This window comes from Diachasma alloeum, unplaced genomic scaffold (assembly GCF_001412515.2).
Source record: "Diachasma alloeum isolate Michigan unplaced genomic scaffold, Dall2.0 Dall_scaffold_00487, whole genome shotgun sequence".
NCBI classification, from domain to species: Eukaryota; Metazoa; Arthropoda; class Insecta; order Hymenoptera; family Braconidae; genus Diachasma; species Diachasma alloeum.
In genome coordinates, this window is record NW_021680620.1 from 104,070 (window position 1) to 121,259 (window position 17,190).

General features: G+C 39.3%; 1 protein-coding gene across 2 annotated transcripts in view; it reads right to left on the reverse strand.

Annotated features, from left to right (window-relative positions):
- Positions 1-17,190, reverse strand: part of LOC107042522 (cryptochrome-2) — a 236,988-nt gene that overhangs the window by 86,519 nt on the left and 133,279 nt on the right. Inside the window, exon 3 of one of the 2 annotated variants that reach the window (XM_015263590.1) lies at positions 14,908-15,384. The exons of the other annotated variant lie outside the window; for it this stretch is intronic. Coding sequence (XP_015119076.1) covers positions 15,294-15,384 — 91 coding nt within the window. The 3' untranslated portion in view covers positions 14,908-15,293. Of the gene's footprint in view, positions 1-14,907; positions 15,385-17,190 lie in introns of those variants that run through there. 2 annotated transcript variants of the gene reach the window in all.

Consider the following 17,190-nt stretch of genomic DNA (forward strand, 5'->3'; position numbering starts at 1 on the left):
TTTTTTTGTAAACGAGACCATTTCTCCGTGCATAACGATGCGATTTCAAGTTTTTTTGTTAGAAACGATGAATCTTGATATAACGCACAAATCATGGAATACTGGAAGACATTTAATCAGCAGTTCACTAGCTTTTTTCGAAATCGATATACATTCAAGAAACAATTTTACTTTTCTGATAAATTACATCTTTTCTCGATGCGGAATACGGCGATGTGTGTGCATGGGAGTGTGTCTGAGTGCGAGCACGCGCACGGATTTTCTTGTCTTCTATGGGTATTTCCTCGGAGAAATGTGAGAAAAAGATTGAATAAATACATAATAAAATAAAAATTAATGAAAGAAAAAACAAATGGTCGGGAAGTTATTGGTGCGACCCGTAATGGGTCACATCCAATTCCACCAACCCCTGCCGGTCATACCCTAAAGAGGGAGCGCACGAAGCGCGCGACCGGGCCTGATTTTCCCCAGTTTCACGAGGTATCCCGTGGTCAAGCGTCGTGTCCTGCTGTCTCCAGCATAAGCAGCATCGCTGTAGGCCTCTATTGCCGTGATGTCTCCTCCTGAAGCGATCTTTATCCCATGGCTCGACATCGTCTTCAGCTATGTCAGGATTTGCTTGACTGCACTCCAGTGAATCTTCTGAGGGTTTGAGCTGTACTGGCTCACTGAATTGTCCGCGTAGCTGATGTCAGGTCTCGTCATCAATGCTAGGTAGAGCAGGTTTCCTACCGCTTCTCGGCCAGAAACGTTAATGTTTCCTCTGCCAGCTTCTATGATGATTTTCACATCACCAATCACGATTGGTTCAGGGCAGTTTAGGGGCTCCAATTTGACGAACCACTCTTCTCTAGGTGATATGCGACTCGACGCTGCTGAGTTCAGATACCAGTCCCCAGTCGAACTTTCCGATGTGGGTAACGTGGATAGCACGTAAGTCATCAGGGCTCCTGCATGGGTTTTGGGCCTCTTCGAGTCCTCCTCGTAGCGTTTAGAGAGGTGTTTCAGTTTCTCGCGACACTCATACTCCCAGTGACCTTGTTTGTGGCAATAATTGCACTCTCCATACTTTCTCCCACGACGTTGCCCCATTTTCTGCCAGCGTGACTTTTCGCCGCTGCTCGCGTCCTGTTTTGCTGCTAGAGCTTAAGTTTTTGCACCTTTTGTCTTAGTAATAAGTCCACTGGGGTTGGTCTGACCCTCTTGATGGAGCAGCCTGGCCTCCTCCGCACTCAACCTTGCTTTCAGGTTATTCGGTGTTCGATCCGACATGGCAGTGGACTCCCAGGCTGAACAAAAATGATTCAAGGTGGGTGGCAGTGTCAACAGAATTTTTGTCATAATCATGCTATCCGAAACTGTCTCACCCACAGCCTTGAGTTTGTGAGCGACGCTCTGTACCTTGGAGACGTGTCCTGCGATGTCATCTCTGAGATCCTTGGATAGCACGAACCACTCCTCCTGGAGCATGTGGACTGCAGCCTCTGGTTTGCTTGCGTAGACCTCGTTTAGAGCGTCCCGCATCTCCTTGGCAGACGTGCAGATCATCACGTGGTGCATCGTCGTCTCGTTCAGGCAGTTGACGATAAGACGTTGTGCTTTTCCCTCTATTTTCTCCCACGGCTTCAGCTTCAGTGCGAAGGCAGCTTGCTCTGATGGTGTCGGGGGTGGATCAGTGCCATTCCCAGGTTTCGGATTTTCCCATGAGTTAGATTCTCATCTGGAACCTCCATACGGCCCAGTTCTCTGCTCCTCGTAACTTTATGTATCTCTATTCTTCACGTTCTTCCTCCATCTTTGGGTCTTCTGCATTATTGTATGTGGGCGGCTAACCTCGAAATTTGGCTGAACGTTTTCACTTATTTTTGCTGAATTTTTTTGAAGAAATTCCAAAACTTTTCTCTTCAATAATCCTAGATATCGCCCCTGGGCACATAACCTGTTAATTTATGGCAGGGAATCTACAATCATTAACTAACACTTGGATTATGATAATTCGTATATTGTTACATCTGAATGTGATAATATAGCGTAACATAAAAACAATAATGAAGATAGTAATGATACAGTGACGAAATAGGTCAGGAAATCTGTCACGATAGGTCGATAGGACAGGTCCCCAGTAACGTGACAGTGGACGAGGAAGTATTCTCCATTTAACGGGTATTTTGCTACCAAGGAATTGAAGGCTGTCGTCAGACTCTCTCTTTACAATAACAAGCCATGTGTTAAAGTATCAGTCATCAAATCGGTTCTGTAGAGAACGGTTTTGCTAAAGAATGCCGGAACAATAGACATCAACTCGCTGTTCACTTTAAGTGAATTGGAAACAGGCGACGCTCCCAGTTTTTTCTGGATTTCTTTGAAACGAATCTTATTCCACGATGTAGAACCCAGCTTCTGGCACCTCATCCCCTGATCTCTGATTGATGGTTTTGGTTCTGGAATTTGGGGTTCCGATTCTTTCACCCACGGATCCCAGAACAATAATGGTTGTGTTGAATCTGATGATTTAAATGCATCCAAACCTGGGGTGTCTCCTAAATCAAATTCATCGTGTGACACCTCTGACTCAGACCCAGAGTCCTCGTCGTACATATTCGAAGAGTCATTGGAGGAATCGTTTCGGATGTCCGCAGTTTTGTCAAATATCGCTTGGAACATGGAGGTCATTCGATTCTCTAGGGACACCAGACAAGGTCTCTTGACTGAGGGTTCCTCCTCGGAATCATCCTTGTGATCAAGGTCCGTCGCCTTTTCCTCTCGAGTCAACTCCCAAACTGCCGTAGACCAAGGTGCGAATAGGTGCCTCACACGTTTCAGCGAGTGTAAAAACAGCTGTGCGCCCACCACCGACCCCCGAATTTTGTTGACTGAGGTTGGGGGACATTTAATCAGAGCTCTGCAGAACGGCCAGGACAGCATGCTGATTTTACACTAGTGGAAGCTTTCCTCTGTCAGACTTGAGGCTGTTTGACCAAAGGCTTTCGCAATTTGTACTGTAGGAATCGCGAATTCAATTTTCCGTAAGAGGAGTGTGTCAATACTATTGTATGAACCGAAGAGATCTGCATTAGAGCAGTTACGAACTCTACCCTCCAGCCAGCCGTCTGAGAGGGTATTCGAGGCTGACTGCTTCTAGTAGTCCAACACCCGATCCTCATCTTCGGTATCTGCTGCCATCCCCAACAAGTCTCTTAACGTCATCCAAGCCACCTCACGGCCGTCCATAGCCATCTGAAATTCATGCAGCCTTCATGCAGCCTTTTCCGATTGACCTGTGTCTTGTGAGCTCTAGATCAAACATTTCCTGAAGTAGAAAAACAAATGAAATTTAGTAAAAAATAAAGGTTAGATAGTCCCTACACAACGTTCATAGCTGGTATCGCGTATTTGAGAATGTGTCTGCAGGGTACGTACAAAAACAGGAAGGAGAGGAATAAGCGCCTCTCCCCCCTGCTCGCCCAGCTGTCATCGAGGGCCTGAGAGAATGTCTGCAGGTCGTGATATGAAGTCAGGGAGGAGAGAGGTTAGCCCCTATCTCCCCAGCTCTCATAGGTGTCATCGCATACCCGAGAGAATGTCTGCGGGTTGCGGATCGTTGACGGTGTGTGCGTATGCTCGAGGGAGTATCATGCGAGCGTTGTTATACACTGCGACTTGAAATGGCGGTGGACGACTATACCGTGATGAAGCCGCAAGGTAATTCGCAAGATTCTGCAACCTCGTACACTAAAACCCTAGAAAAATGTAATCAAAGGAAAGGACGCGAAGATACTCATCTTTGAAATCAATTCCTAATAAAAATAAAGCACTTTCAGTGCTTAAAAAGGCTGCCGAACCTTACAACAACGTTTGGATACACACACACGCTTCAAATAATGAAAGCGTACTGAGAAGCCTCCGCGCCTGCAGAGTTTCTTGCCCGGCACAGGTAACTTCCAAGTGGCACCCTTTACCCTCAAAGGATGGCGCTGGTGGGGAGATTTAGGCTAGATCTGACTACACATGCAAAGGATACGTAAGGTAATCTCCGAAGGGTCAAGCCGAAGGCACAGACATAAAATATTAGAAACACCCTCCTGGATAGCGCTTATCAGAGCCTCTTTTGTCTGAGAATTGTCCACGTAACAGAAGTCTTTGAGATAACCCCACCAGAAGAAATTACACGGGTTCAAATCCGGTGAGTATGGTGGCCATTCTATCCCTGCTTGGGCGTAGCGAGGATACCCTAAGCCGATGACACAATCACCCTATACTTTGTGCAATGCAGCAAACAACATCATTAGTTCGATGAGGTGTTGCCCCGTCTTGCATAAAATAGAAATCTTTCACCAATCCTTTTTTCTTAGCGAATGGGAAAAATTTGCTTCCTAACATCTTTCGGTAACTCTCTCCTGTAATGGTCCCTTCCAAGATTTCCACATATATTTGTTTGATCGGCAGAGCTGCCCAAACTGCAACTTTAGTAGGGTGGAGCGGTTTTGCTACTGATGAATGTGGATTTTCACTCCCCGAAAATCGATAATTTTGTTTATACACGTAGCCATTAAGGTCGAAATGAGCTTCATCCGTGAAAACAATTCGATTGGCTTCGATTTCAGCATTTTCAAACATTTGCGTCAAAACTTTGCTGAATTCAAGTCATTTCCCTATATCAGCTTGTGTGAGCAATTGGTGGGAAGTTATTTTATGAGGATGAAGTTTGAGGAAATGTTTAGTTATCAAACGTAGGGTCTCTCTGTTCAATTCTAACTTCGCAGCCGCCTTGCGTATTGAATCAGTTGGATGATGTTTGAAATGTTTTTCCACCTTGTCCACTACTTCTTCTGTCGTTACTGTATAAGATGGACCCGGAAGATCATGGTGACGATCCTGTGGAGTACCATAGTTGACAAAATTATCAATTACCCTACAAAAAAGAACATATTGACTCAAAAAATTTATTGGGTACTAACCTTAATAAAAAATCGTACAGGAGAACTAAAAAATTCCTACCGTTTGAGAGTGGTTTCACTCCCAATTCTGTGACTACCACACTTACTACAAAAGCCTCTATACGCAATTATGTAATTGTTTCCTCGGGAATAATAGCAATCAATGAAATACACTTTTCCTTCGACAGAAAGCTCACACATTTTGAAGAATATGAACTGAACCCCGGAGTGTCTCAACAAAATTTGCCAGGCTCCAAGTTTTAACCTACACCAGCGCCGTCGCGGCCGCAAGCGGTGATGCCCATTTATTATGCCTTTGCTTTTTTTGTTTCTTTCGAAAATTAATGATTTATCGTCGTTTTAGTCTACTGAGTGTTAAAATTAATGAAAACAATGTGTCTCGGTTCATTGCTTGTTCAATTTCAATATTTCAATAAGTGATCCACTAATTCTGAGTTCCCGTGCTCATTGAATGAAATTTTAATTACTATTGTAATCAAAATTATATTCAGAGTGCAAAACAACAATTCTCAAATTTCTCACAGTCCATAAATTTTTTGTCTTCGCCTCCCTCTTTATTTCCGTTTACAACTTGACAAAAGTATTCAATTATTTTTCTAGAAAAATTATGGGGTCAATTCTGATGTTCTTTCGCTAATTCGAAGTGTCTTCGCTTCATTCATGATTTTTTTCACAATTTTATTCGACGATGTCATAAACTTCAAACTTTGATGAATCATCTGAAATTTTTTCAAATTTTCTATAATCTTTCGAAATTTATAAAGATTTTTTTCAAGAAACTTGAAAATTTTTGTCTAATTGTGGAGAAAATCCGAAGAATTACCAAATTATTTCCTCCTTTCGCATTTCAATTAATCAAAGTGCAGTATTCGGGCTTTCATGACTGCTTCAAATCAGTCTTATTTGCAAAGTGCCGCCCTTTCCAATCAATTGTTATCCCATTATTTATTCAACAATCCTAGAATATTGGAGAGATATGGTAAATGCTTTGTAATTTTCAAAAGCTCCATAGATTGTCTCTAAGTTTTTCAGAAAACCTCATAATTGTCTTGAATTTTTGGGAAACTCCCGAATTATCTTACATTTGGAAAAAAACTTGACAGTTCTGATTTTTTTGGAAACCTGCAACCTTCCTCGAAGTTTCTATAATTTATTCCCTATTCACCCCCTTAGAGATAGATTTTGTAACGAAGCTGAAACACGTATTTATTAATTTCTAACAATCTCTTGATGAGTGCTCACATAAAAGATAAAACCTACTCTAAAANTATTCCCTATTCACCCCCTTAGACATAGATTTTGTAACGAAGCTGAAACACGTATTTATTAATTTCTAACAATCTCTTGATGAGTGCTCACATAAAAGATAAAACCTACTCTAAAATTTTCATATTATCAGTTTCAATAGTTTCGACTTTTGATTATTATCATAGTCAAGCTGGAGGGCTCTCTTACCGTATTTATAACACAATTCCGGCTGCAATGTTCACTATGCCTTTTTTTCCGTCGGACTCAGAATTCCTTTCTTCCATTCATTGTTCATAATCATTGTCATTGCAAAAAGCAGTGCGACTGATGAAAATGATGTGCCTCAATTTATTAACTATGAAATATTTATATTGCAATGAATAACCTGCGCATATGCTAATTCCTCTGCTCACTGAATAAGATTTCCATCATAATTACAATCCAAGTTCTGCTTGAACATAATTCGAAGAGTAAATTGTCGAAATTCAATGTTTGGTGATACTCTGGTAAAAGTGCTTGCCAACACCATGATACAATTTTTCAATCAGTTTGTTCGATGCCGGGTCTGAGATCTGTGGAATGAGCGAGTGATGAATGAGATGCGAATGGATTTTTACGGGAGCGTGAGAGGGTCCAGAAATCACTACACGTGCACGTTGGTCACAATAGTCAATATAATTATAAAGAAGTCAATTATTTACACTATTAACACAATGAGACGAACAATAGTTATGCGCGGATCATTTTAACAGTTTAAAAGCAATGAGCAATTAATAAAGGAGCAGAGCAACAAAAAATGCGTGAAGCAAAAGAAAGGAGGAAAAAGCGCGTGCACTCGTCGACGGCCGTTATGCAAATGAGAACAATTAATAGGCCACGAGGTGGCAGATAGCGGAATTCAAAAGTCCTAACGTGCCCCAATTTAAATGGGGGCGTTCGCTGGACACCTGTCCATCAAGTGGCGCCTCAGGTGTCGGAGGTGAGAGGCCACTGGTCAGTTCTATCGGTTGCGCAGGTCAGTGAGATAAGCTATCCAAGCATGCGAGAGGAGCGAGTGCGCGTGAGTGTGTGTGTGTGTGGAAAAGAATTCGGTGGAAAACCGAACATAGTTCACTCGGTAATTCAATTAATCTATTGTTCATATCATCAACATAATTCCCCATTTAGAATATTGTCACCTCATGTTTTCAGCACCAAATTGGAAATTAAAACGTAAAATGACAATTTGACTTCTGCTCGATTCTTTTTTGTGAATCTGAAATTCACGTTAATGTGTCAGATATTATGAAAATATAATCATTCCTGTTCTCTACTGTTATGGAATATTGAGTCACAGCTGTTCATTCATAACTGAATTTTTGTATTCCTATATTATTATTATTCTTTGTTCAACGTGAAAAAATCTATCATCACTTGCACTGTAGTGCATTCAGATTCTTCTGCACTTCATGTAAAAAATGTCATATATAAACTCATAATTCTAGTTATTGATTCTAATCAACTTTGGAGAAAACCTTACTAAACGCAACATTAAGAAAGTTGAATCATTCTATTGCCCCCGACCTAAATGATTAGAACAATTATAATTGGTTTATCAATCGAAAATACAGAGTAAGTAATTGGGCCCAGAATATTCATATTTTAAATGAAAATTCAACCAACTTTTAATTTTCGTACTGTTAAGAAATGTTGAATTCCATTAACTTTTCAGTGAATTTTTAAATTTCATGACTTTCCTCTCTCAAATTAAATTAAACGTCTTGCTCCTAAAAATTACCACTGAGATCCATGAATTTCAATTGTTGTCAACAGTATAATTGCTAGGAAAAAATAAAGTCGACTTTCTGAAATACCCTAATGAAATGATTGGTAAATCACAATTTTCGGAGACCACAACCGTTTTTTATATAAATAATCCAATAGCAACCAATGTTTCACTCAAAGAATAATTTTTTTCGTGTAACGGGATCTGAAAAACCCCATCCTCGCCTTCAACTCGGAAGGCAATCTTGCACGTGGAGGACGGTGATCTGTTTTCCAAGGCTCGGGCATGTAATGTGCTATTTCTGAATTATAACGAATTCTTCCGTTTTCAGAATTTCACCAAAAATTAATTCCATGGCAAAAAAATCAATATTATTTAATTTTGTGATATAAGTATTGATTTCATTGAATAAACCATCGAATAACCAAAATCGAATGAAAAATTTAAAATAGAATATATTTAGATTTTCTATTTTTTTAAATCCATTCTCGACATTCAAGTTCATTAATCATCTACAATTTAATCTTCTCAGCTCTGAACTTTTATCACCAAAAAATCATTTCCCATTCCACTAATTATAAACAAATGCGTGTATTATAGAAAATATGCACTGATGTATTTAATGTATACACGGTGTTCGTTTCTTATTCGAGGTTAGAAATCCGATTTGTAATTCTAGCGCGCTTTCATAAATAGCACGGTCGCGGCCGAATTGCTCGTTCGCATGAAAGTTCTCATGAGAATGCGTCTTTCATCCGCCGCAATGACTCTGAAAATAACATCATGTAGCAATTTATTCAAACGACACTCTATTTCTGTTTCATACGTTCATGATCGAACACGTCCGTTCGACTTCGACTTTCGGTCAGTCGATTCGACATTCTTCAATTCGAGTTTTCATTCGGCAGCCATTATGCTTTCCTTTATATATAAGGAANCTCGGGCATGTAATGTGCTATTTCTGAATTATAACGAATTCTTCCGTTTTCAGAATTTCACCAAAAATTAATTCCATGGCAAAAAAATCAATATTATTTAATTTTGTGATATAAGTATTGATTTCATTGAATAAACCATCGAATAACCAAAATCGAATGAAAAATTTAAAATAGAATATATTTAGATTTTCTATTTTTTTAAATCCATTCTCGACATTCAAGTTCATTAATCATCTACAATTTAATCTTCTCAGCTCTGAACTTTTATCACCAAAAAATCATTTCCCATTCCACTAATTATAAACAAATGCGTGTATTATAGAAAATATGCACTGATGTATTTAATGCATACACGGTGTTCGTTTCTTATTCGAGGTTTGAAATCCGATTTGTAATTCTAGCGCGCTTTCATAAATAGCACGGTCGCGGCCGAATTGCTCGTTCGCATGAAAGTTCTCATGAGAATGCGTCTTTCATCCGCCGCAATGACTCTGAAAATAACATCATGTAGCAATTTATTCAAACGACACTCTATTTCTGTTTCATACGTTCATGATCGAACACGTCCGTTCGACTTCGACTTTCGGTCAGTCGATTCGACATTCTTCAATTCGAGTTTTCATTCGGCAGCCATTATGCTTTCCTTTATATATAAGGAACAGTCCGATCCCTGGTGACAAAGTGGAGAAGGAAATATAGGGGAAAAGTTTTCACCTACTCCCATTTGTCACCCTGTACATTAGGATAGGGCAAAGAAGAAATACTCAATGATAAAAATGATGAAATAATTGTTATTTGTTTTATTTCTCTGATTTTTCGTGATACCAATAAATGCTTCGGAAGAAAAAGATGGAGAGAATTACCGAGTCAGACAGAAAGTATGTGGAGCGCCTAAGAGAGATGTAAAAGAGGATCGGCGCGAATAATGTTAGTACTCTTTTCATTCTCTTCAGTGCTGAATCGGGAAATAATTGCACGTTTCGAGAATTAAAAGAGGATCGAGACCCTATAGAATCGAATGAGGGTACAGGCCTCTTTCAGATATCTCTGTCGGGAATACTGGAGAGGACTGAAAGAGGTCCCATATTTCGACTTGGGGATATCAAGCGAGAAATCAAAAATTAAAAATCATAACAAGAGTTCCACTTCACTCCATTTGGATAGTATTGTAGTCACGGGTATTCAAGCATAGGTAAAGGGCGCGTGTATAATCTACCAATCACTTTTGAATATCGGCGTGACGTCATCTAACACAGCCAACTCCCTACACTCCTCCGAAATCAGTAGTAGTCGTAGCAATTTTCTCATTATAATCTTCACTTAGAAAGCTTAGAAAAATGAATCTAAATAAATCCCAACACCTGATTCATGAAAAAATGATTTTCTCAGTCAACTATTGTTTATAAAATTTGAAAAAATTACAATACCGACTCGAACGATAGATGAAACCATTTATGAAATCTAAAATGTGCTGAGATGAGATAAATAATGCAAAAAAAAAAAAAGTAAAGATATTTGGGTGGTAAAGGGGGAAGTTGACTCGCGTATTTGGCAGTACTGTACCGAGGGCCGGTTTGTTCATGTTCCTTTTCCCCTAAAGGTCCGCTTTGTAAACGGACCTTAAGCTGATGGTCGATTGAAGTAACACTTGAAGCACTGCGTCCCTTAATTAGGCAAGTGGATTCATTCATTGCTAGGACGAGACGCAACTGCGTCCCTTAATTACGCAAGTGGATTCATTCGTTGCTAGGACATTCAAAATTAATTTGCTACCTCATCGATCGCTATTTTCTATTATTTTTAAGCATAGTTTACATATGATTTATTTTCACCGAGAACTTGAGGTGAACTAGACTTGAAGTTAGATGATGCTCGATAAAGTATTTTCTACATGTGAAGGATATTTAGGGCTATGTTTCCAACAATAATAGTAGGTTTTACTGCTGTGTTGTGATCGATAAGTTACTTCAGCACTACTCTGGGCTAAGTCCATGGTAGAAATAGGCAAATTGTAGCAACCTTACTTCACAACAATGACGTCATTTATCAAGAACGGAATTCGTCGTGCAATTGTTAAAACTTTTCCTTCATTCTCACCCTGAAAATTGATTTTCTAAACTAATTTTCCGTTTAGTTGTGTCCAGGCCACTTTGTTGGAAAACTAGGTTAGCTCTGGTTAAATGCATACACCCCTTTCTCTGGGTTGTTATCGGTGAAAAAAGTAACGAACTGTCATTTTGATCAGCATATTAATTACATTTTTCGTTCTCTTTCATCTTCATGTCTTTCAATTGAATAAATCATGTATATTTACATTTGATTAGGAATATAAATATATTGAAAAAAAAGATATGTAATTACAGGAAATGTAAGGAAGGAGTGATTTTTTAATCTGTTTTTGTTAAAAGTGTTCGTTGCCGGATCTGGATCTAACGGAATTACGAAGCGATGGACGAGATATGAACGGATTCTCAGGAGTGATGGGCGGGTCGAGAAATTACCATGTATCGAGTCGATCAAAGACAAGTCAATTTATTTACTAATGTCACTTAAATACATCTGTTAAGCTGGTACGACTTTTAAGCTAGTCGACTGAAAATCATCGCATTGATCTTAGCGCTGACCTTGGACACGGGATGAGATTCTTCGCTGGACTGAGATGACTTCGTTGAGCTAGAAGAGTTGTGAGAGCCAGACCCAACTTCCACAGTTTCCATCGCCCTGGATCAACCTTGGAGAAACTCTGTCAGTTGATCGAGAGTAGGAAACTCCGTTGCTGCACCGATTTTGTTCTCCCACGCCTCACGAAGCTTGATAAACAGGCGACAAGTTAGAACATGAACAACCACTGGACCCCACTGCTCGGTGGGTTGATCCAGAGCCTGGAGAACACTCAGCGCTTCAGAGACTGAGGTGGTTAAAAGATTAAGCTCCTCAGCACTGTGAGTTGACATCGGAGTCGAGTGCAAGAGCTGATCAAGGTGAAGGGCAATTAACAATCGCTTGTTCTCATAGCGATCGGTTAAAATTTTCCAAGCGATTGCGAAAGATTCTTCAAAGACGGGCAAATTCGAGATCAGCTTGAGAGGCTCACCAGAGAGACAAATACGGAGATAATGCATGCGCTCAACTCCCGGAATTTGAGGGTTATTACCGACTAAAGAGTGGAACAAATCACGCCATGATCTCCACTCTCTACAAATCCCAGAAAACTTACGCAGCTCGATTTTCGGTAACGCTCTGCGAGTTGTATAAGACGAGTTAGCGCCGGGCTGAGATCCCCTCCTGGATTGGTTTAAGTTAGGAGATCCTTTTAACTCCATCAGTTGAGCGAGTGCAACCTTAGCGGAGTGAAAGTTTGCAAGTGTGTTATCAAACACTTGCATCTTGAAATAAGGAATGTCCAAGAGACCTTCCAATTTAGCACTACTCGCGATGAGCTTCTCGTGAGCAGTTTCAAATTTCTCACAATATGACTTGATCAGTTCAAGCATTCACTCGGGCGCGGAAATCCCGAGCTGTGATGCATCGGCCTTCGTCGTATCCAAGAGAGTTTCTTCAACGAAGATCGCATGCGATGTCTGCAGATTAACAACCACCATAAAATTTCCGCGAGAGATGTCAATTTAGGGACAGCGAAGGTCGAAACCAACAAAGCGAAATCCAGGAAAAAAACTCAAAAACTCATAAAATAATTAACTTGGGTTGTCCGCAAAAGAGCCGCTCAAAATAACTGGAGACTGGAAGGCGCAGATCCGATGGTTCAGGAAAAACGATGGTCCAAAAAAGGCTATTTTTTCCGAAAAATAAATCCGAAAAATCTAAAAACAATAAGCCGATGCGCAGGTCCAGGTTCTGTCGAAACAGAAAATTGGAAATTCAATGAAAAGAGAGAGAGAAAATAGTATTCACGTCCCTTTAAGTGCGCTGATCAATTTGAATTTCCTATCTATCGCTGCTACAAATCTCTGATGCCGTATCAGGCAAACTCGATGAGCACACCTTGAGCTGATTAATTCAAAGTTTTCAGGTCGCCGTGAGATGAACACCACTGTCCAAACACTCTCCGTTTATCACTCCCGGAAAAACTATAAAAAAACCCCAAAAAACAAAAAATATTCCACAGATGCGGCTCGAAGTTCCAAAATGTTCGTTGCCGAATTTGGATCTGATGGAATTATGAAGTGATGGACGAAACATGAACGGATTCTCAGGAGTGATGGACAAGTCGAGAAATCACTACGCATCGAGTCGGTTAAACACAAGTCAATTTATTCATTAATGTCACTGAAATTCGTCACAACTATTGTTACTGAGCTGATCAATTAAGTTAACACAATATGTTACAGAATAACAGAAAAGAGATGAGCAATAAAATGAGCGAACGTCAATTAATAGCTAAGCGAAAACAAGAGCACTTGTAAACTCCCGAAGGCACTATGCAAATGAGAGCAATTAAAGGACCGCAAGGTGGCAGGTGTCAATCATCGAAGGTCCAAACGTGCCTCAATTTCAATGGGGGCGTTCACACGATACCTATCCATCAAGTGGCGCCTCAGGTGTCAGAGGTGAAAAGCCAATGGTTATCTGAGGTGAGGGATCAGATCAGCTTTGCGTAGGCCATGCGTGCCTGCGAGCGAGGCAAGTGTGCGTGTATGCATGTGTGTGAGTCTGGGTGTGGGAACCGAATTCGGTGGAAAACTGAACAAAAAGATCGATTCCGATTCGATTTCGATTTAGATTTTTTTTCCTATTTTTCCGAAAAAAACGCAGTGTTTCAGCACTATGTCATTGTTCTGCTATACCGGTGGCGGATTACAACCCGTCGTAAATTATTTCTGATATTGTCCTTTCATGAACGCGGAAGAAAATTCATCGTAATCAAAATATATAATTGTCTACGCATGAAGGGATCTTCTGACTAGGTTACTAATTTTTTGTGATACCTGCCTCAAAAGTGCACTTTCTGAAACGATTTAGTACGCGTAAAGCGGTTGTTTTCCGTATGGCGTGCGTAAAGTGCACGAGCGTGCACAAACACAACCATTTACCCTCACTACCGTTCAGAACAGTGACCTTGGCAAGTACTCCAAAAAATAGAATGTGTTACACATGCCAATGAAAAAGTGGAACTTCACGCATTAGTAACACAATATGGGACATTCCATGTCAACTCAACCACCCTGAATTTTTTTGGTTCTCAGAATCATGGATTGGTATTCTCACTGTCACGTACTATATAAGTACAGACTTTCTCAAAATTTTTGCTCTTTCAACATCAATAGTTTGTCTATGACATATGACAAAAGTTCAAATATTTGAAAAATCATATCTTGCAAACTAATTGACGGATTTTGACGAATAAAAACATATTTCCTTCGTTTTTCATGTATTTTCCGAATAAAAATACGACAGTACTACGAAGATAAGTAATAAGCCATTTTTTAAGTTTTTTATTATTTAAATTCCGCTGTTACACAGGGGCCAGATGACAAATGAATATCTTTTTTCTCCTCAATGGATGATGATGATAATACATAACTTTTTCAGAGTATTTCGAAATGGGAAATTCACATGGAAATGAGGGAAAATTTTTCTCTTCATGGAAACTCAAATTTTTCGATCATAAATTAGGAAAATGACTGTTAGGGGCAGGGATCGGACAAATATCAATATTATATTGATATTAGTTCATTACTTTAAGCGTTGCTAATAATAGGAATAAAATTCGTATCAGTTTCTTAATGGGTAATGGAGGAATATTCATTTTTCGTTGCTTAGTCATTAGCTAATAATAAATTTTCCTAATTATTTCATTATTCGATCACTAATTCTAGGAAAGACAATATTTTCTCAATAAGTATTCAGTAATGATAGACAAAAAGTCTCATTTTTTTTTCAATGAGTAATGAGGGGTAAAAAAATGGTCATTACTTTATTAATAAGTTATAAAGTGTAGCGCAAGTTTTATTATTTTTCCAATAATTAATGGGGGATAGAAACATTCCCGTTACTTGATTAATAAGTAATAAGACGTGGGAAAATTTTCATTACGTTGTGACGACGTGGGTCGCCAAGGCTGTAAAATATTATTATTGATTTTTTTTTATTACATTTGAATATTTGTGTAAAATGAAATTCTTGAGACACCAGGGCTACTCTCTATCCGAGGAATCGGGAAAGAAAATTATAAAAATCCTTCTCGATCATAATGATTTTCCTTTTGTCGTCTTCGTCGGGTACAACTCCTGGTCAACGGATTCGAGAAAGAAGAGGAGGCCTTGAGAAAAATCTCTTGAGGCCAGAGAATACCTAGACCAATCCGTCCAGTCCCACATGAGAGAGGATGGGGTGATGGCGTCCCTCTACCGTGCACAGCCATTTCTAATGGTAACACCAGGTGTCTTCAACTGAGGATCCAATGCCTCCAACGCTGGATGACAAAGGTCCCGGGTATCCGGGCCATGAGGAACACCTGAAAGAGGATAACCGCTTCATTTCGACCATCCAACACCACCAGGAGTCATCAGAAGACTCCTAGACATCAACTCACAATATAAATATTTTTGTTCATCGAGAAATTTTTTGCAGAATTTCGGTTAGAAATCGATATATAGAGAATTTTCGTATTCTGCGAATTGTGATAGAAGCTCCTAAAATTTTAAGCCACTCATATTCTTTGTTAGAAATTTCGACTATTATAATACTTCAACATCCAATCAAAATAGTTGTCTCTCAATGAAAGGGGGAAATTCCCCCATGAAATCGCCCAAGCAGGTATTCCAAGCGACCCAGCATCCACTTGGGCAGAGTTGACTCCTGGCTGGCCTAGTGTGCAGTTGCGTCTGCTAATTTAGCATAATTTTCGAGTATTTTGAAGTAAATTTTCTGTATATTGGTCCTCGGAGCTGCGCTTCATTCTGGAGGAAGGTGAAATCTCCAATAGGCAGGTGGGCAAAGCACGAAATTGAGTTAAAATTGAAGAAAATTCAAATTTGGGTGGATTTTGTTTGTGTTAGCGTCATTGGGCGAGTCCATTATTCTGGCTCGTTCCGCCATTAGTTGGCGTCACTTTGAGTTTTGGGAGTTGATGACGACTCTCGTCTCAGTTTTCCAGATAATTCTGATGTTTTGTGAGAGACCTTAAGATATTTCGAATGTAAATGTTGAAGCATTAGGATTTAATTTCACTTTAAGTAGAATTATTAGTATCCTTTCAGGAGATTTTCTTGCTGAGAAGCAAATTTTGTTAGAACCATATTACAATCTCTAGTTTGTATAGTATTTTTATCGATATTTGCGGGAATTAAACCTCCACGATACTTCTCTGCAAAATACGAATTATTCATGTAACATTTAGAACGAAATTATATTTCTTTTTCATCATTTTTCATAACTTTGTGTTTGTCATTGTGGTGTGAAAGTGGAGGAGAAACCCACAGAGGAGGTATCGTCCCTCCTTCTCCTTGAGATAAGGATTTTGTAGCTTTCTGAGTTAGTTATAATTTTGATAAATCATATTATTAGTTGAAGATCATTGGAGAGGAGTCGGTGCTCTCTCCTTAAAATAAATACATCGACTGGCGTCCATTTTTGTTGGTAAAATTTTATGAAATACTAATTTCATATTTCATATTAAAAAATCACGAACGTCATAACGTAATTGATCGGTAATGGGGGCTGAAAAATTTTTCATTGCTTAATAGATGAGTAATTTTAAATAGTATATTGTGTTACAAGTCCGTAAAGAACCACTTTTTCGCACAGACGCGTAACCCATCCTATTTTTTGTAATACCTGCCGAGTTCACTGTTCGGAACCGTAGTGGGAGTAAAGTGGTTGTTTTTATGCACGTAGTGCATAAAACTTTGCTTTACACACTTGAAATTCACTTTACGCGCGAATTCTGAACTTTGTGCACGTCGTGAGTAAAACAACCACTTTACGCACACTAAACGGTTTCGAAAAGTGAACTTTTGAGCCAGGTATCACAAAAAAAAATTTTGATTAATTGCTGTATCTCACAACTACTCTACCGATTGGGTTGACATTGCGCCCAGAAGTGCTCTCAAATGCAGCCAATTATGTGACTGAATTGCCGACATTCAGCTTCAGCTTGATTCTATTTTCCACAAAGATTCATGAAAATTTTTCGAAAAATCCGCACACACATACAGACATACATATACACAGTTTCAAAAATGTTAGAAAAGGACTCCAGCTCCTGATCGTATTATATCTATATATATATATATATATATATATATATATATATATATAT